Here is a 20439-nt window from a genome sequence, read left to right as displayed (position 1 = left end):
ATATTCGTTTTGAGGTGAAAATATCCCATTTCCGTTTTGTGTCAGTCTAACTCGTGTTGCAGCTTGACTTTGTGTTGGACACATCTCATCACAGTGCTGAACATCTCTCATCCCTCTGGCCTACAGCCTTCACTTTACTCTCAGTTGGTGCTGTAAAGAGCCGGGCTCGGTTACTGTAGATCATATAAGGCTTTATTAAAGACGCAGTGGTTCGCTGACGGTTGACTCCGCTTCTATTACATCTTAAGAGCTAGCTAACGTTAGCGTTAGCAAGGCAGCTGCAGGGATGGCGGAGGTTCCCGGGACGTCAAGTGAGACGATAACGGAGACTGTTGAGACGAGCACCCCGCCGCCGCCCCAGCAGGTAAAATACACACACACGCACACACACACACACACGCACAGAGCTGCTAGAGGACATGTTTGTTCACTCTTACTGTAGCTTACAGTTACATGAAGGCCGCGCTGTCTTTAAGCCTGCTTCATTTATTGTTAGTATTAAATAGTTCTAATGTTCAGCCTCTAGTGAAATCTATTAAACAGTAGGATCTAATCATCTTTAACTAATCAAAGAAATCGACTATAATCAGAAGGTTTTAGGAAAGACTCTTCAATTTGGTTCACAGTTATTAACAGCCACTAACGTATATGCATCTGTTCTAAAATGAAGGAGATGTTTCATTCTGATCAGTGGAACCAAGTTAGATTATAAATAAGGAATAAGTGTCCTGTTGCTAATTCTTGTAAAAAATTAATAAAAGTCTTATAAGATGTTTAAAACATATGTAAGATCAATAGAAAAGAAAGCACAGGTTTGCAGTAGGAATGTGAAAACTCCAAAAGAACCAAACATATTTTCTTTTAAAGGGTTTTAAAAAGTCTTCCAGGATTTTTTTTTTTTAGAAATGTGTAAGAATTCTGAGGTTTAGTGGAAGATTTAATTGGAACCAACAGGAAAAAACAGATTTGCAATAAGTCTGAAAACAAATCCTTAAACCTTTTCTTCTAGCATTCCTGTAGGATTAGTAGAAAAGGGTTTCTGCCGTAGGAGCTGTTATCATTAGTCTGAAATGATATGTGGGTGTAATGAATTAACACTACTTAAGCTCCTTAAGAGGGACAGTGCTGGTTTGGAGGTTAGCTAAGTGCAGATGGTATAACAGTAGCTGTTTTGTGATGATGCACTGAGAAGTTCTCCTCTGAGAGGGTCTCATCTGAGAAGGTCTCATCTGAGAAGTTCTCCTCTGAGAGGGTCTCATCTGAGAAGGTCTCCTCTGAGAGGGTCTCCTCTGAGAGGGTCTCATCTGAGAAGTTCTCCTCTGAGAAGGTCTCACCTGAGAGGGTCTCCTCTGAGAGGGTCTCATCTGAGAAGATCTCATCTGAGAAGTTCTCCTCTGAGAAGGTCTCACCTGAGAGGGTCTCCTCTGAGAGGGTCTCATCTGAGAAGGTCTCATCTGAGAAGTTCTCCTCTGAGAGGGTCTCATCTGAGAAGGTCTCCTCTGAGAGGGTCTCCTCTGAGAGGGTCTCATCTGAGAAGTTCTCCTCTGAGAAGGTCTCACCTGAGAGGGTCTCCTCTGAGAGGGTCTCATCTGAGAGGGTCTCATCTGAGAGGGTCTCCTCTGAGAAGGTCTCCTCTGAGGGGCCTGCTGCTCTCTGTGGTGGCTTCACATACAGTTTTGGGTCCAGACACAAACGAGTTATTCCTCAGCTCACCTGCCAGGCATTACAGCAATAAGAACATCAATAGCATTTAACACAGTCACACCCAGTTTTAAATCATATATATTTTATATTTAACCATGCATCTAATACACTATATTACTCTATATAGCTCTTGATCTGAGGTGTGCACATACTTTTGATCTGGGGCGGTTTTCCTTAAAGGAGCCATATTCAAACTTTTTCCTGTAAGAATGGCAGATGGTCACCCACCTAGAGAGCTCTGTTCTGTCTGAGCTTTCTTCCCATTAAAGGGGAGTTTTTCCTTGTTGCTGTCACCAAGTGCTGCTCATGTGGGAATGTTGGGTCTCTTTAAATTAAATCAAAGAATGCAGTTTAGACCTGCTCTATGTGTAAAGTGCCTTGAGATGAATATTGTTGTGATTTGGTGCTATATAAATAAAGATTGATTGATGGATTGAGACTGACCTCCCTGAGGTCTTAATAAAATGACATGCTTCAGTCAGAATAGAACAAGGATGAAGCCCCACGGCTCTCATCCTGTTTAAACAACCCTGTTCAGAACAGCCGGTTTGAGTCCCACCACATCACCCTCCTCTTCCGCAGGGTGTGCTGGTTACTGTGGCAACTGTTGAGCGTGAACCCCACAGAAACATGGCTGCAGGAGAAAATGTAGTGGTGCCCATGAGGGGTGCAGCAAACACACAGGACCAGTCAGTCCTCAGCTTAATTAAGCTTAGTTTAGTTTAACGGGGGCCCAGCTAGCACTTGGCGGACCTCAGGACATTCAGTGTGTGCAGACTTAGATAGAGGCATGTATAGGGAGGTACAGGTTCAATGAAGCCCCAAGTGACATAAGAAGGGGCATCACATCTGAAAGCCAGAATACACCAAACTGACTGGTTGATGTTATTTCACAGTGTGTGTGTGTGTGTGTGTGTGTGTGTGTGTGTGTGTGTGTGTGTGTGTGTGTGTGTGTGTGTGTGTGTGTGTGTGTGTGTTAGCAGGCACATCAGACTAGCTGATGTGTGAGCAGTGTTTCTATATGACAGTGAACCTGATCATTAAACTGGCTGCTTTGCTGACCTCAGCCTCATCATGTCATTATCATCAGTGTTGGAGCTCACTGCAGACAGGTGCCAACATCTGATGGTAAGCCTGAAAGCACAAGAGTGGAGGTTGTTATAGCAACAGAAAAATGATCATGTTTTTCTAATGTTCAGGTGTTCACATACTTGAGGCTTATAGTCCATTATTTACCACTAATCTGTACATATCCACTTATAGCGGTTAGCCTTGTAAGGACTTAATGGTGTACTGATGACAGAATGTTATGACAGCACATGTTCCAGATGATTCATGAGTGACTTGACATAATTTAGCATTTACAACTTTATACCACACTGTGCAGTTTAAGTGAAGTTATACTGTGTATGTGCATTTACTTAAAAGTAGGGCTGGGTAAAAAAAATCGATTTAATCGATTTTGGATCGATTTCATTTAAATGTTGCATTATCGATTCATAGGGCATGAGATCGAATTTTCCCCATGAAGTTTTTTTTTATAAAGCTTTATTGGTTGGCATCATTTACAGAAACAATATGTTTTGAAACAGCAGTAGTAATATGAACATAGGGAAACAAACAGATATACAACGTCAGGGGTTACTTTAATAAACAATGCCTTAATGCAATTTGCAGTGATGGAATGTTGTAGTTCAAACACTTTCACTTGCAATTCCTTTCTAATTTCAAAATTGCACTTTTGAGACTTGAGACAGTTTTGTTTACAGCTCAAGTTTAAACTGTCCAATTTACAAGTTTGCACTTAAAACCTGTTGTTTAATGTGAAGAGAAAAAATAAAGTGCATTTGTATTTTGTAACACAGTTGAGCCATTTTCATTATTTAAGAGCAGATTGAATCGAATCGAATCGAATCGTGATTAATCGATTCAGAACCTTATGAATCGAAATCGAATCGATTTAGGAAATTGGCCATGATACCCAGCCCTACTTAGGAGTGTGTACTTCCTGACATGCAGTACTTGTAGAGGAGAATGTGATGCAGCAGAGCTCATCTACGTTTGAAACTCAGTGTCTCACATCAGTCCTGACATGTTGCAGGAGGGACGCAGCCTGACAATCAAACTGAGGAAGAGGAAGACTGAGAAGAAGGTGGAGTGGTCCAGTGACACAGTGGACAACGAGCACCTGGGGAGGAGGTCTTCAAAGTGTGAGTAGATGTGTCAGTAGACACTATGAAGCTGCTGATACACATCTGATTATTAAATCTCATCAGATAGTTGTCTAATTCTCTGCTCAGCCCTGAAGGCCTCCACACACTGTATTCACAAGAAATACGACAGTTCTGAAATAAACGTGAAATTTTCAATCATCAGTCCATCACAGTTGTCCCAGATCTCACTGTGAGACACGTCCAACAACAACCCGCTTTAAGCTCTGAGGCCAAAATGAGTCAAAATCCTGCCAGGGTTAGAAATGCTGAAACAATCCACTTCCAAAACCAACCAATCATTTTTTTTCATAAGATGGAAAAAAACCCAATCAGAGTCAGTATGGTGTACAGATGTGCATTCTTTTTAAATATATATATATATATATATATATATATATGAGACTCATCTGGCACTGTGTGACACGCAGTGAACCTGCAGGACGGCTGTTTCTACAGTGTGCAGGGTTCTGATCTGTGTCTATATCACAGCATCTTCTTTTCTGTGTCATACAGCTCTGTTGTTAGGTGACATGTTGCTTCATTACCATGAACACACACACTGCAGTTTATTTTGACTCAATCCCAAACACACCATCCTGCTGCCACATACACTCAAATGTGGATTCATCTGCCACTGAAAACAGTTCCTAACAAATGCACTATTTCCTCCCGTTTGAGTAACATTTGATACAAAACCACAGTGAGCAGCCGTTTAAGGAATTTACTGAACAGTTCACACATGTATGAAATCAAACTGTTTGTAGAGATTTACATTTTAAGAGGAACTAATGTGCTGAGATCAGCTGATCAGTCAGTATTGAGATATAGACAGTGTGGGGTTTGGTCTTTTTATGGGATTAAAAATGTGGAATAACACCAGACTTATTCTTATGATGTTTTATGGAAGAGGAATCAGACCACATGATCATCTCACCTCAGAATTTGATTATCAAGAAGTTATCCTGAAAAGAATGATGTCATTTTGTAGTAATTAAACAGAAAGTAGGGGCAGAGTTTCACTAGTGTCTTTTAGAGAGTGTTAATGAGAGCACATAGGTCTGTATATACAGGCAGTGTATACAGAGAAAAACCCAATCAGGATCACATTCAGATTGTTTTACCATGTTATTTATTCCATTATTAAGAATGACAGACCTGTAAAATATGACCCTGATGTTCTTCCATATTTCTGCTCATGAACATGTTAATAAGCTTCCTGTTTCCCATCTGAGCCTTTTCATCTTGCTGCTGCTCAGCCTGATTTATACAATCAGACACCAAGAAGCTATTTTTATCAAAGGCTCCCTTCAGCTACTATTTCTGAGCAAATGTGAGAAGATGATTTTTTGATTTTCACACAGAGAACGAGGACTCGCTACAGGATCCAGTCTAATCCAGCATGTTGTGTTTCAGGCTGCTGTATTTATGAGAAGCCGCGGCAGTTCGGAGAATCGTCCTCTGAAAGCGAGGGAGACGACGACGATGAAGGGTGTGGCAGCGCTCACTGCATCCTGGGTCACGGCAGGAGAGATCTTGGACAGAGGGGGGGCGGGGGGACCACAGAGCCCCCAAACTCTGGAGGGTCACACACCCACTAATGAGCACTGCAGGCTGATTGTGGGAGGGGGGGGGGTTTCTCACCATGACAATGACACAGTACAAACCTGCACTCTGTTTTTTAGATTAGTTCCATCACTGAGGTACAGACTGACCTAATGCTGTGTTCCACACACACACACACACACACACACACACACACACACACACACACACACACACACACACACACACACACACTCTGCTGGAGCAGGATTACAGCCTCTGCACAAAACACAAAGCAACATGGATTATTGAATTAGCCTAATTGGACATGGTGTTCCTCTTTCAACAGCTAAAAGCAGGCTCTATGTGCCGACTGCCATCTATAAAATAACAGCTAGAAGCTCATTGTGCATCTCTCCATCATCAGCCTCTATCAAAAATGCTGAAAGAGCATTTAAAGGGCCATACCAGTGTTTTTACATCTTTTAGCCCTTCTACTATAAATCACTCACTTCATAGATGGCTGCGTCCAAAGACATGCTGTAATGCTTTCTTTCCTTCCAGGCAGCCATTAGTTTTCATTCTGTTCATCATGTAATGAAAATCAGTCAGCTGGTTAGACTTTGGTGAAAATCCTGTTTGCTTTGATTGTTGTCAGAGTTGTTTTGTGGTGATGCAATAAGGGTTTCAACTAAGGATTATTTCTATTACAGCTGCAGCTTACTGCACATATATCAGCATCTCAGTAAACTACTGTTTAGAAGCAGTGAAGCAGTCAATGTTCAGAGCATTGAAAAGCCTTTTTAAAAATCCAGTTTCAGTCAGGCTGTATAGTTTCACATGTATGTCAGTATATTACCAGATGAACTTGATGAAGTGACCCGCTCTTTTAATCATCAAAATCAACACTGATTAATGTTTTATTCTGTTTCTTCAGTGTGAGCGTACATCTGCATGAGCACAAATGACGACTCAGCTTCAACAACAACAAAACAAAGTGAAGCAAGCCGTGTCTGGCTGGAAGGCAGGAAAAATGAGCACTGATGTGGACACTATTTCATATTATAAATAAATTAACTTAGATGTGTCAAAACACAGATTGTACACGTGTCGGCTGCATATTGATGTCACCATGATGGAGGGAAAAAAAGCTGAGTGTAATGGATTATAAAATTAGCTTAATTGAAACTGTCTCCTGACATTGTGTCAGCTGACCTACTTTACAGGGTGACAGCAGCTGTGGATGTTGGAGATGAAGTTTTATCATAAGTCACATATACATGACTGCTGACTGCTTCCATCAACATCTTCAAGCATGTGTAGTGTGAAAGTGTGATTTTCATACTGTTGTTAACTGCAAACCAATGGCTGATATTAAAAGCAGTAAAGCAGTGAATAGTGAGGATGAGTCAGCAGCAGGGTCGTGTTCAGTGTGTGTGATTTATCATAAAGTGGCTGAAACATGACAACACTACAAATATCTGCTCAGACTCCATGTGTGTAGTTCCAGATGAACATGTAGTGTCATGGCTCTCTCCAGCAGCACGGTGTAGGTGTGTGTAGGTGTATGTGTATGTGTGTGTGTGTGGAGGACAGCATACAGCAGTGTGTGTGTGTGTGTTTGTGTAAGGAGCTTTGAAGAGATGGCGATGGAGACATAAAATGTCCAACTGTGTATTCTGCTTTTGACATAATTGTATATAATACAGCAATGTTTTTATTTGTTTTAATTTATTTGCCAGTCTTAAGCCTAACTTGCTCATACTTGGCATGCAGCTGATCACAGTGTGTGTAGTAACAATGTCATTACACAACATGTGTGAGAATGAGAATAGAGTGGACTGGTTTACAGCTAATGCTAACCTGTGTGATGCCCGCTGTGAGTGTAATTACATTATTACTACACATGCTGTCAGGCAGCATCACTATAATGTACTCAGTATTACATATATACAGTCCACAGCACTGGGCCCAGTTCTTCATACATGCAGTTGGCTGAATGTATCTGTTGATGTGATGGTGATGAGTTCAAATGTTCAATCAATCAATCAATCAATCAATCAATCAATCAGTCAGTCAACAACTTTAATGCTAACATAACTGTCAAGAATCTGCAATGAGGAAACATCACAAAAATGTAAAAAAAAAATAAAATAAAATGAATACAATAAATAGCTAATAAAAGATTATATATAAAAAGAATGAATAAAATAAATCACTATAGAATAAAGTGAGTAAAACCGGAGATGTTAAGAGTAAAAGTAATGAAGTAAGATCAAGTTCAAGGCTCGATCTTTCTCAAATACAAATACCTTCAACATTCTAGTGGAGGACAAAAATAATATAGCAATATGAGCAAAAGGGAAAAATGATGAATAGTAATAAGATCATTAAATCTAGTTAACATGTAAACCTGGATTAGATCAACTGTGTATGAAGAATGGGGTTCTGGGTTAAAGACCTCTCTCCCTCACCCAAAGCTTCTCCTTTTAAACCTTTCAAACAGGTAGAGCTGTCACTTTCAGTCTGCTCTAATCACTACACATTTGGTCAATTCTTTCTGACAGCATTAGATAAATACATTTAAAAAAAAAAAAAGCTCAATAGCAGAATGAGTGTTTTTATTTTGAACCTCTAAATCCTCTGCTGTCACTGTGGCTTTCATTTGCTTGATTGATTTGGGTTTTTAGATAAATAGATTCCACTGTGGACAATCCTACATATGAGGGAAGTGAGAGTGGAAGGTGATTGGACGAATAAGAAAAGTTCATTCCTGTTCACATGCACACATTCACTGATCTCATTGGATGAAGCACCCAAAGGTGCTCATTAATTCAGCTGCATGTCGGTCATAAAAAATAAAAATAAAAAATCTACAGTTCGACTCTGTGAACTCTTTTCAAAGACAGTGAGTGTTTGTGCTTTTCCTGCTGTGCTCTGCAGAGTGACTGATGTGTGTGTTCTTGCTGTGAGGTGAGTCCATTACTGACCAGACATTACACTGGATCTGGATCAGAGGAGAGAAGAGGTGAAGGTGCATGACTGCTGGCTCAGGCTTTGTACTCATGTCTCAGCTATGACCAAAACTCACCTGAAACAGAATCAATCATCCTCATCCTCAACAGTTTCATGTTTGATATGTGTCAGTACTGTAGATTACACTTCATTAACAGTTCAGTTAAGCCACCATTTTCTGTATTGTTGACACACATTTACATTGTTACATATGTACATTGTTCTTGTACTGGTAATGCACCTTTCTGTATATACTATTAAGCATAATGAGAGCAGATTTAATGTGAAAATAAAGTTTTGAACTGTGATTAAACTGCTTTATGTGTGTTGTACATTAGTGACCTGGTAGCACAGACCAGCCTGAAGCTGCCAGCTCCCCAGAGACCACTTTCAATTTAGGATCTATTTAAAGTCCCCCTACACTCAAAAATATAAGGAGCCTGGGAGGAACGAAAGAGTACTAACTGGTTATTTTTATCACCATGGCTGCTCCTGGGCTCTTTTTATAAAAAAGAAAAAGTGTCCAAATGAGTCAAATCTTCATCTTCTATGTTTCAACGTTACAGTGTTTTTAGTGTCAAAGTCTTTTTGTTACTATACTTCCACCACAGCTCAACAGGGAAACACTAAGAGGGAATCTGATGCTAAAAAGACTGTAAATGTGTCAGATATCACTTGATATGACTAACTCACACTGATGAAGCTCAATAGAAGCTGATCATCTACTTTATAATGACTGTGTGGACACACTGTGGATTTTGTCTTCCATCACTTTACATTGAAAGCACATGTGAAGGAGATCTTTTAATAGTCAGTATGAACAGGAGGAATGATTACAGAGAGGAAAAACTCTTCACTGTTCATATGATCACCTGACTGCTGCTTTAACACAAGCTTGAAAAATTGTGAACCTGTCCTTTAATTGGTAATTAGGCAAGACCCAATCAGTCAGCGTTCCACTGCTGGTCAGTCACTTCAGCTAAGCTGTGTGTTGTTTCCTCTTGTGTGTGTGTGTGTGTGTGTGTGTGTGTGTGTGTGTGTGTGTGTGTGTGTGTGTGTGTGTGTGTGTGTGTGTGGACAACATAACTACTCAATATTCTTGATACTTCACAATCACTTTCCATATTATGGCGTTAACTAAAAAATGTTTTTCTAGCCACCATTTATGGCCGTGTGCTAGTTTAATTACCTTGTAATGTTGATTTTGTTACTTATTTGCCAATTTAGTTGTTAAACTGTAAGCAATATGATTTTATTATGATACTTCATTCATACATACATATACATCTACACACACACACACACACCCTTACATAATGGAAACATGTGACACTGTGATATCCCTGACTGACTGGAGTCACAGTGTTTCCAGAGGTCTCCCTCAACAAATAACATGAGAACCACATTCTTTTTCATTCAGTGTAAAAAAACAGGCAAATGTGCAGGAAATCAAAACTCAGACAGATTAATAAAAGAGAATCCATTTTATTGAGCCAGTGGGGACATTACAACCTCAGTGTAGTTGTTGGGTTTTAAGTAGCCATAAACGAGAAGTACAGTGAAAGGTCACAGCAGATACTTCCTTCCTTCCTTCCTTTACTTCTTCCCAGTTCTAATTACACCTCGGGTATCTGTGTGCTCCGTCCTTATTTAAGGAAGCAGGACAGGAGTGTGTGTAGCAACAGTGATCCAGCACTTGTTAGGCTGCTTATATAAAAATAGCTCCCTTATGTGGGATTATCAATAGCACTGCCATTAAAGCTCTGTTTAAGCAAACAATGAATAAAGGCAACAAAGACTTTTTTTGGGACTGTTCATAGAAATCTGGTTCAAAACAAAAAAAAAAGCCCAAGATAGTTTCTACATTGTTTGGCTGCCAGTAATAAAATCAAATCCTACAATCAAACTGACTCGCATGTTTGAAAGTGAATCATTACTACCAGAATTCATTCTATTGTTAATTCTAATGTCGTAAAACATCATGTGCACATGAATGGAAAATGGCATTTCAAGTGATTTCATTTGAATGTGATCAGCCACTGATGTCTACATCTCACAGGCTGTGACAGAGAAGCAAACTGAAGGTTCATATATTTCTGAACACATGCTATAGAGAATAAATCTGATGCAAGTCAAGTGTGGTTACATACAAAGAGAGTGTGGAGTGCAAAACAGGCTACTGCATGCTAAAACCAAACAACATGTTTGGTCTTCTGAATTTGTGCCTCTGGGTCTAAAAGGAGAATTCCACCAAAATGAGTCCTAGTGGAAAAAAGAGAGAGAGGGAGAGCGAGAGGCCTACAGTAAGAATAAAGTGTCAAACATGTTTTATCGTGGCACAAAAAAATGACATAAGGCAAAAAAAACAAAAGGTTCGTACAGAGAACACATCAGAATGTGCTGCTGGTATTATGTGTCAACAATACATCAAAACAGACAAACAACAATATCATCATGTTCATATTTGAAGAATCTTAATGCAACTTTACGTGGGGAGGTTTGCAGGAAAGGCCTCTTCCATTCCACAGGTCAGACACGGCTGCTAGCTTCACTTCAATATGTGAAAATATATATATATAGTACAAAACTGTTTCACCAGAACAAATGATGAGTCATACTTGAGAACAAGCTGTAACCATCACTGCTGAAGCCACTGTCCTAAAAAAGAAGCCTAAAATACACAGGTTCAATTAGAGAGCTGCTGCTGCTGCTAGAGTTATGGCTTCTAGAACAGCATATTTTGTAGTGTGTGTGTGTGTGTGTGTGTGTGCTTGATTGACAGATGTCTTAAATGATAGCAGTGCTGGTTGCTGCTTGCTCATCTCTCCTTCCACCTCTCTGCCCTGGAGAGGAAGGTGATGTCACAGGTCTGATGTGGGTTACATACAGTGGTGTCCAAAAGTCCATCCACTTGAATTGAACAGTGCTCTCAGACTTGTGGACCCCACTGTAACAATATTAATTGGAGCAATCACAGACTGCAGACAGTGTATGGGAGCTATATTGCATTTTATAATATTGTACAAAACTAGGGGATGACACAGTGCTGGAATAAGTGCTTCTGTTTCCAAACACAGTGCATCAGAGTGTGTAGTGGTCCACTGTGTGATATATTAACAGTTTCAAGTTGAACATTTCCTGTCTGATGGACACATTCAAGAACTAAGAAACAGGAAACTTGAATTCGTCCAACATATAAGCTTTAGTTGAATTAAAAGATGAGCATGCCTCTAAGACACTTCAGCCTTTAAGAAGAATTGCACTTTATGTAGATAAAACTTAAGATTCCAAAATTCACTTAATACAGTGTGTACTTCAGAGTCTAACTCTTCACCTCCCTTTGGACTGGACTCATGGCCAGAAGCAACACCTGAACCATCACTATGCTCATTCATGTGGGAGCAGTTTGCTTCAGTAAAGCACAGTGGTTACTTTACTGTGGTGTCATTAATCACAGTAAGTCTGCACACCTCTCATTCATTTCAATGGGGACACCACACAGAGGCTCCATCAAAACCATACAGGGTTGCCCCACAAAAAAAAGGTTAACATGACTTCATCTGACAACATGCTCACATACATGGTACATTACTTTCTAACATGAACACTATTCACAGGCTGAATATTTTGTTTATTTATAGATCATTTCTTATATAGCTGGAGCTATCAGGAGCAATATAATGGGATTTGTGGTACTAAGGATTGTCTGATCACTGGCTGCAAGCCTATCTGAAGCCTCTTCTGTCCTCTTACAATGTTTTCTTTGAATTCTACAGATGATTTAGTTGATTTGATGAAGTGGTTTTTAATGTTTTGCACTTATTGCCTCCTTCTGAATGCTTATTTTCTGCTCATTCTGTCTTTGGTTATCTGGGGCCAAGTTTATTGTGTATTTCTCAGAGGAACAGTTGTCTCATGGTTTATCATGAGAGAATATAACATGTAAACAGGATCATTTCCTGATTGTTTGGGTCCCCATTATTTCTCACCCTGATTATAGTATTACTGTACTTTACTTTCCATACTGAACTATCATTAGGAACAGAACAGTAAGATCGAGTAGGAAAGATGTATATATATATATATAATGCAGATCAATAGTGTTGAACATAAAGTGACAGAAGTACAACTTGTAGGAGTTGCTAATGAATATGCAATAGAGTTCTGTAGTCACGCTGCAGAACAGAGTGGTGGAGTCAAAACAGTGTCTGTGTGTCCTGCTGCAGTGATGTCATGACCTGCAGCTGGATTCCTGAAGAGAGAGCAACAGTTCACCACCTGTGGAGGAGAAAACATGCTTAGTAATCAGCTCATCAGTGTGGACTCAAATTAGATTTATCAATGCTAAACTAAACTACAGCAGAGTACACATTCTGGAGTCACCTAAACACTACACACAAACATACTTTTGAACATTTAAACTGTGGCTCAGGACAGAAGGTAGCGCAGGTCATCCACCTATTAGAGGGTTGGTGGTCCAATCCCCGGCTCCTAAAGTCTGCATTTCAAAGTGACAAAATACTAAACCCTGTGTGTGTGTGTGTGTGTGTGTGTGTGTGTGTGTGTGTGTGTGTGTGTGTGTGTGTGTGTGTATGTGTGTGTGTGTTAAGTGTTGGCAAGATGAGCAATTAAAAATCAGTTAAAACTAGTTTTAAAAGCAGCATCAGGTTTGTTAAAATGTACATTTAGTATTTTTGTTGGTTTTATATCATTTGAAATGACATTTGCACCATTTTTAACCAAAAGTAAGACTCAATGCTCCTGAAAATGTCAAATGGTGCAACCACAAAAGAATGATACATATTACATATTTTATCACCTACAGTGTATTTAAGTGGACTTATTCAAATAATAACTTCATTTTAAAAGATGTTCCTGATCTCCATTCTTCTCCAGATGAAATGTAATATTTAGAACAATTGTATTCCATTACCTTTATTTAATATAAAAATTATAATGTAAGATCATGCCAAACTAGTTGATATGGTGTTTTATTGTCAATTTAGTGTTTTTAAGCAAGTTGAATTTTTTTTTTTTGTTTACAAAAAGTTTTTATGGTTACACCACTTAGACATAATAGTAAGATATTCTCTCAAAATGGATTAAAAGCAGAAATTTGATGCTGGGTCCACAAAAAAAGAATGTGTGCAAGTTATTCATACGTTTATTTTCACATTTTAACCCTTTAAATTTAAACTAAACCACATGGACACAAATAAACCTCACTGACTCATACGGCTGTGTGTGTGTGTGTGTGTGTGTGTGTGTGTGTGTGTGTGTGTGTGTGTGTGTGTGTGTGTGTGTGTGTGTGTTGTAAAGCACTTTGAGTGCTTGGTATACTAGAGAAGTGCTACATCAGCGCAGTCCATTTACCATTTAAACTCTGTACACTGCCACAGTTTGCCTGCAGGGTTTTATCATGGATGTGGTCAAAACCCAGTTTTATCAAATACAATATGACAGATCAGGCATGTTGGAAACAAACCTCCAAAAACATATTCAGCAGAGAAAACAAAGGTGATCTATCAAAGCCTGCAGATGCACTTCCTGCTCAACCAAGAAATAGAAGATGATGATATCAGCAACATTTCAGACACGCTCACTTTCACTTCCAAACAGAGTGAAAGTGAGCATACAGAGAGAATATAGAGTGGTTGACATCATCTGGACAAACTGGTTTGTGACCAGTCAGTGTGTAAATATATATCTGCCTATATGTTAGAATACAGTGCAAAATAGAAAAGGAAAGAAAAGACAGTGTCATCATTCTATAGTTTAACAAACATTATTGGCTTGAAAACAGAACAAAGCCAACATCTGCATCTCTTCCAGACACACACATCACTTCAACTCATACAGTTACTTCTCTCTATTCATTCTATTGTTTAAGTCTTCTGTTCAAATACAAGTAGAGCTGCAATGATCAGTTGATGTGATCATTTAACAGCTGTTTCTTATCAACTCAGAACTGGCTGCTGTTGTTGGAACATTACAATCAACTGAATATGTGTGTGTTTAGTAAGAAAACAGTCTCCTATGCTTTCTAATCGTGACTGAAAATAATCAGCAGATTTGTTGATAATAAAAATAATGAGTTAGTGGGTGTGTTATGAGTCTCTATTAGTGTTTCAGTTTTAGGGTGAGGATTTGATTGGATTTAAACATTTGTTGATCAGCACTGACAGCTGTTAGATGACTGTGTCTTGATTCAGATCAACAGACTATTGGTTTGATGCCCTGACAACAGCTGTCATTTACATTTCTTTGAAAAGATAGTGTGTGAAATGTAACACACTAAAGGTCACATGGTCAGATTATTTAGTGTAATAACAATAACTTCTTTCAGTAGTCAGATGAGAACAAAGTGTTTAAATACAAAAACAAAAAGAAGAGCCACTAGAAAGCAGAGTGTACTTTACAACATTATTCATTATTCAATTATCAAATGAGATATTATGAAATAAATAACCATTTTAAATAATAAAACAGTCCATTATTATGAAATAATTGAATCTTGCTTGTTTGTACAATAACAGTTCATATTAGAACAGCCATCTTTCAGAATGCTGTTTTTCCATCTACAATTAAACTTCATAAAACCAAAAAGTATTTCATAATAATGGAAAACATTTCATCATAATGGACTGAATTAAAACATTTTTAAAAAAATCATTTTAAATGTTTATTTTTTTCATAATTGAATAATGACTGAAGTTGTGTTGCACTTTGTCCCTGCACACTCATCTCTCAGCCAGTTGTACATAGAGATCAAGTTGTAAATCAAGTTGTAGTTCATTGTCTACTATTACAGTAGTAAAGAAGAGTTGTTTTACTTATGAGATATTGATCCAGGAAGTTAAAATGTGTTTTTTTAACTTTTATTTTTTGTTATTTATTTCCAACTTTACCAAAGTAGCATAGACTATAAACTGAAGTCTTTCTATCCATGTCAGCTTTGTTGTTTACACAGCTCACAGGAAAGGATAAATGTTTCCACACTGGAGACTTCAGGGAAGCAGGAGGATTTGTTTTCCCTTCAGATGCACACCGGATGCAGGTTGGCGGGGGTGGAGAGAATAAATACAGGGACAACAACATCTTTCTTTTGATTCTGATTGAAATCGAATGCTCATTTTGATCTATACTTGATTGAAAAGTGACAATGATATGGTATAAAAACCAGTAACCTTCCACATGTATGGATGGAATGTTGATTATCTCTGATATGTGACTAATATGTGACTAATGCTGGATTTGTGTGTGGAAGCAGGAAGATGTGAGATATCAGAGGCCAAAGGCAAATCAACTGAATTATGTGTGTCTCTCAGAGGAATGCTTCTCCTCTGTCAGTGGTTCAGCAGCTTCACACCACTCACAGAATGTCACACTTCTTTCTCTACGGTTACACCATCAGACCAGCTTCAAGAAAGCCTCACTGTGTTCCAGGGGGGAGAGCAGCTCACATTAGATTATTTTAAAAAGCCACACATTAAACCACTTTATCATATCAGGTCATCCCTGCACTCAAATGGTTGTTACTAAGGACTTTAACGTGTCCTGACATGCAAAGCCACATGTTGTACCAGAATGTCCATGTCACAGTGTGCTGTGTGTCTAACCTCCACATCACCACAACCCTGTCAGTCACACAAATGTCAACCATGCCCTCAGCACAAAGTTAACCCCTGATTGCAAATGTCACTGTCACTTCTTCACTCATAAGATGAATGAGATGAAGTGGAAAAGCTCTTCAGATCAACTGGATATACAGAATTGCACAGGGCTGGCTAACAAAGAGCTTTTAGATGAATGTATATAGTGTCGAGTAGTTCAGTCTATAATCATATTAAATGGAAGTTGTAAGTGTAGCCGTAAATCAGGGCTGCAACTAACAATTCTTTACTTCATTAAATGGTTTATAAAATGTTTATTTCTCAAAGCCAAAGATCCTCAAATGTCTCATTCTACCCACAACTTAAACATACTGATCATAAGTGCCTTGAGATGACTTTTGTAGTGATTTGGCGCTATATAAATAAAGACTGATTCACATTTGAGAAGCTGGAACTTGAAGCAAAGAATTTGGACATTTTTCTCTTGAATGACTCAGAGTGAATAATTCAATAGATTGAAACTAATCGATAACATCCTCTCTTCATTGTAGCTGTAGAGTGAAGAGTACAATGTGTGCAGTGTAGTAAAGCAGCACAAACAGGAAACACTCCACTTAAGTACTGTAATGAGCTGCTGTCCTCTGATGTCCAACAGTCCTCACAGACAGACTGTAAACAGCTGACTTATCACAAACTCTATTTCAAAATGTAAAATATACCTTAAATGTATTCACATTTCTGTTTAGCTCGATAGTAGCCGATAGTAATTCTCTTTCATACCATCAGCCATCAGACTGTAGAACAGCACAGCTCCCAGTAACTCCCACTAATAAGACTGATGCTGTCCTTACTGTTTAATCCCAGGAACATTGCACACTTGTTTATAGAATCAGGAATGTATGTATATTGTAGATTTATATCATAACAGATTATTTTAGAGATTGTTTATTGTATATTTTATTTTTATAATCACTTCACCATTACAAGACTACTGTTTGTCAATTCTGAATGTCCTCTAAGGGGAATCACTAAAGTGTACCTTACCTTATAAAACTATATTGTTTGGGCTCCCTTAAATGTGTTTTTTCTTTTGTAGAGAACTGTGACCAAGATAAACAAAAGCAGAACATTTCACATCAAACTGTGTAAAGCTGACACATGTGCACACATACTGAACATCTGCAACCTGATTCCATCTACCTCTAATTTACATCAAATCTCTTATGGACACAATCAAGAAAACAGCAGGATTTTAAAGACATGCAGATACTTGAAATATTGGTTATTGTATTATAGTAACTGTGGGTGCAGAGCTTTATGTGTATGGTGATGAAGAGCCTACAGAGCTCCTCCAGCTTCATTATGTATCCTGCAGATTAAAGAGCTTTACCTCACTTCAACTAAAGTCTAGACATGGATACAGACTACAGCAGCAAAGAGGAGTCAGTGAGTTGATCAACAGTAGGGCTGGTATTTTATTTTTTTTTTAAATGATGATACCAGTACCAATCCAAGTACCCTTAAAGTGATACTGATACCAACTGAGTACTTCATTATATACCTATTCCACATTTAGGTCTGTGTCTTTTATCAGGTGTAACAGGTGTGTAGTATAGACAGACTTTAGAGCGTTTAGGTGGTATCTTGGCTGCTGAACTACTAAGCGTGCTAACTCAACTCGGGCTACAGCTAATGTGGCAGTGGGCCAATCACATGTTGCTTTAAATCAAAGAATGCTTGCTTTGATTGGCTGTGAGCAAATCCATACAAATAGTCATATTTTCTAGCTCTGGGTGCAAAAAGGATAGATTGCAGGTATCATTTGATGGGAGACGTTTTGGATACTACTTGGTAAATTCACTGATAAATCATTTAAGTTATTTTTAATTTACAAAGTCGAACCAGCTCTCCAAATAAAAAGCTTTAAGTTTTTGGACTGTTGATTGGATAAATAAAGCAACTAAAGATGTCCCCATGGGCTATTGGAAAAACCTTCTGATCATTTATGATATCATAATAAAATAACTGATTGAGATCTTGGTTAAAGTCACTGATCTACAGCTTCAGCTCTCTGTACTTCTGCTCTGCAGTTTGTCATAATGAGATAATGTTCTTAAGTTTTTTTCATGTGGGAGTGTATGTTCACTCAACTTATGTTGTCATAGAAACAAAACATGAATACAGACTTTGGTTGCTTTTAGCAGGCAGCAGAATGTAACATTAAATCATATGAATAAAGAGCTTACCTAAACTTTAACTTGTCTTTATCTTGTCCTTTGCAGACACAAGATTCTCTTTACTGTCATTCGCTTCACGTGCGTCCTCGTCCTCCTCTCCCTTTTCTTCTTTCTCTTCCTCCATTCCGAGCAACACACTCTGTTTCACACTCACAGAGATCACCAGCGCCTGCACGATGCCATAGATCAAAGCAAACTGAGGGAGATACTCCTGGATCAGCCAGAGTAATCCTGCCATTCCTACTGTGGAGACAAAGAACATGGCCATACCATGGAACCACAGCCTCAGTGCCCCCTGGACCCCCAAAACCTCCAGGACCAGCTTGGTGGGAGGGGACACAGTCCACAGGAAGCCCACTACAAACAGGTCAAACAGATGGCGCAAGAAGTTGAAGCAGATGTCGTAGTGCTCTGGTACAACTTCCAGCTTCCAGCTTTCTGCAAAGAATCGAAAAGGAGATGTCAGAGGAGAGGGAGGCGTAGGTGATGGAGGAGGCGTTCCGTAGTCTGAATAGTCCCCATCAACATCACGATCCCAAACATCTCCACTGCGACCATCACGTTTCCTTCGTATTAGTCTGCTTGGCTCCGTTTGTATTGGCCAGGACAGGTAGGCAGTTGGAAGATATTTATTCCACCATCTAGGAATCTGTTGTGTGTTTGCCTTTCTCTCCTGCTTCCCTGCACCAAGATCATCGATTTCCATGGGCTGAAGCTTCTCCTGTGCCTCCCAGTACTCCTCTACTGGACTGCTTTGGTCACTTTGCCGTTTCTGCCCTCCCCAGATCCAAGAACTCCACCCTCTGAAGCCCAAACTAATGCCACTGGGCTTCTGGCTCTGGGCTATCGCTGTGGTGGTTTCCTCTGAGTGAATGCTCCCGCCCCCCCAGGATCGCACCCACCCCCACGCTTTGCCTACCACAGCTGTCATGGTTTCTCACCAGGCTTCTTTGCAGTTGAATTAAAATCACAGTCACTTCTCAGCTCCTCTGCCTTAGTGAGCTCAGTGGGAAAGCATGCATGCACTGCCAGCTCACTCAAGTTGTAATACTTGTTCACAAAGATTCAGGCCAGGGCAAAATCAGTCATGAGGCCACAGACACACCTGTGGGTGTGTTACAGCAGATCAACAGGAACAAGGGGTGACCCCCCCTTACATTACTCACAACTCCCTAAATGAAATGACAGCAGTGATAAGACATGTCTCTGGTCTACATGTCTTTGGATTAGCTTGGCAACATCTGGTGCTACCTCTGTTACTTTCACTCATTTAACATTAGGTAGCGTCGTTGAGCAGTTAGCACAGGCTAGCTAAAGTAAGAGAAGAGAGTTGACCAAGGGCAAAGCTTCAACTTAATGCCGTCAGCTAGCTATCGTTGCTGCTTCACAAACTTGTCGAACTTTTTCAGAGTTTCGTCAGTCTCTCTGCTTTACTGTTCCCACTGAAAACAAAAGGAAACACATGACAGTTAGTTTCAGAATGACATCTTTCTACTTCCACGTCAACATCACAGAGTTAGCTGCTGTCACAGTCTATTAGTTATCAGAGCTAACCTGCAGCTTATCACTAGACAGCCTATTTAACGTTAACTACATCATTAAGATAATACATGTATCTTTAAGGTATGGTGACTACTCTAATAATAATGATAATATAGAGGTCTGTATGCTCAGCTTCTTAACGTTAGCTACTGTTAGTCAGCCTGCGGCTAGCTCTCCTTGTTAGCGTAAGATAATGTTAACTCCACACACAGACCGGGTTCTGGAAGTTCGGGTCCCCGTGTAAAAAGCTCACAATGATATTTCATACCTTACATCTGAATATAAGTCCACTTCCAGCCTCAGCCAGCTGTGAGACTGTTAGCCCGCAGAGTAGCAATGAGAGGTCCTCCTTACAGGTTCCTGAAACGTTTACCTAAACACAAGAACAAAGAAGACAGACTACCGGTTCAATTCCAACCTTCAAAATAAAACCATGGCTGATCATTTGTATGTGTGTAATATTCGAATCACTGTCGATGTATAATGTAGCTGTAAAGTTCACTAGTACTGACCTTATTCTTAAACTTACGTGTATAGTCTTTAATTGACGTCAGTGGCATTACTACAGTACAG

The 20439-nt window shown here is 39.3% G+C and overlaps 2 protein-coding genes across 2 annotated transcripts; one reads left to right on the top strand and one right to left on the bottom strand.

The window, feature by feature from the left end:
• The first annotated feature begins 46 nt into the window (after window positions 1-46).
• On the top strand, window positions 47-8781 carry ppp1r11 (protein phosphatase 1, regulatory (inhibitor) subunit 11). The gene is made up of 3 exons (XM_062436471.1): window positions 47-364; window positions 3806-3914; window positions 5331-8781. Exons 1-3 carry the CDS (start codon window positions 287-289, stop codon window positions 5513-5515), a joined length of 372 nt encoding a protein of 123 aa, XP_062292455.1. The 5' UTR covers window positions 47-286; the 3' UTR covers window positions 5516-8781.
• Window positions 8782-9943: 1162 nt separating this feature from the next.
• c16h6orf47 (chromosome 16 C6orf47 homolog) lies at window positions 9944-19192 on the bottom strand (the record flags this gene model as incomplete). Its single annotated transcript, XM_062435482.1, has 2 exons — window positions 9944-12752; window positions 18334-19192. A coding segment is annotated over one exon (852 nt), but the record flags the coding sequence as incomplete, so codon positions are not given.
• Window positions 19193-20439: the final 1247 nt, after the last annotated feature.

This window comes from Scomber scombrus, chromosome 16, assembly GCF_963691925.1.
Source record: "Scomber scombrus chromosome 16, fScoSco1.1, whole genome shotgun sequence".
Taxonomy (NCBI): domain Eukaryota; kingdom Metazoa; phylum Chordata; class Actinopteri; order Scombriformes; family Scombridae; genus Scomber; species Scomber scombrus.
Note: the sequence above shows the minus strand (reverse complement) of the source record. Positions and strands in the feature narration are given on the sequence as shown.

Coding starts and splice junctions, on each gene's coding strand:
- ppp1r11 (XM_062436471.1), top strand. CDS start 287: ATGGCGGAGGTTCCCGGGACGTCAAGTGAGACGATAACGGAGACTGTT. Junction 365..3,805: donor CCCCGCCGCCGCCCCAGCAG/GTAAAATACACA, acceptor GACATGTTGCAG/GAGGGACGCAGCCTGACAAT. Junction 3,915..5,330: donor GGGGAGGAGGTCTTCAAAGT/GTGAGTAGATGT, acceptor GTTGTGTTTCAG/GCTGCTGTATTTATGAGAAG.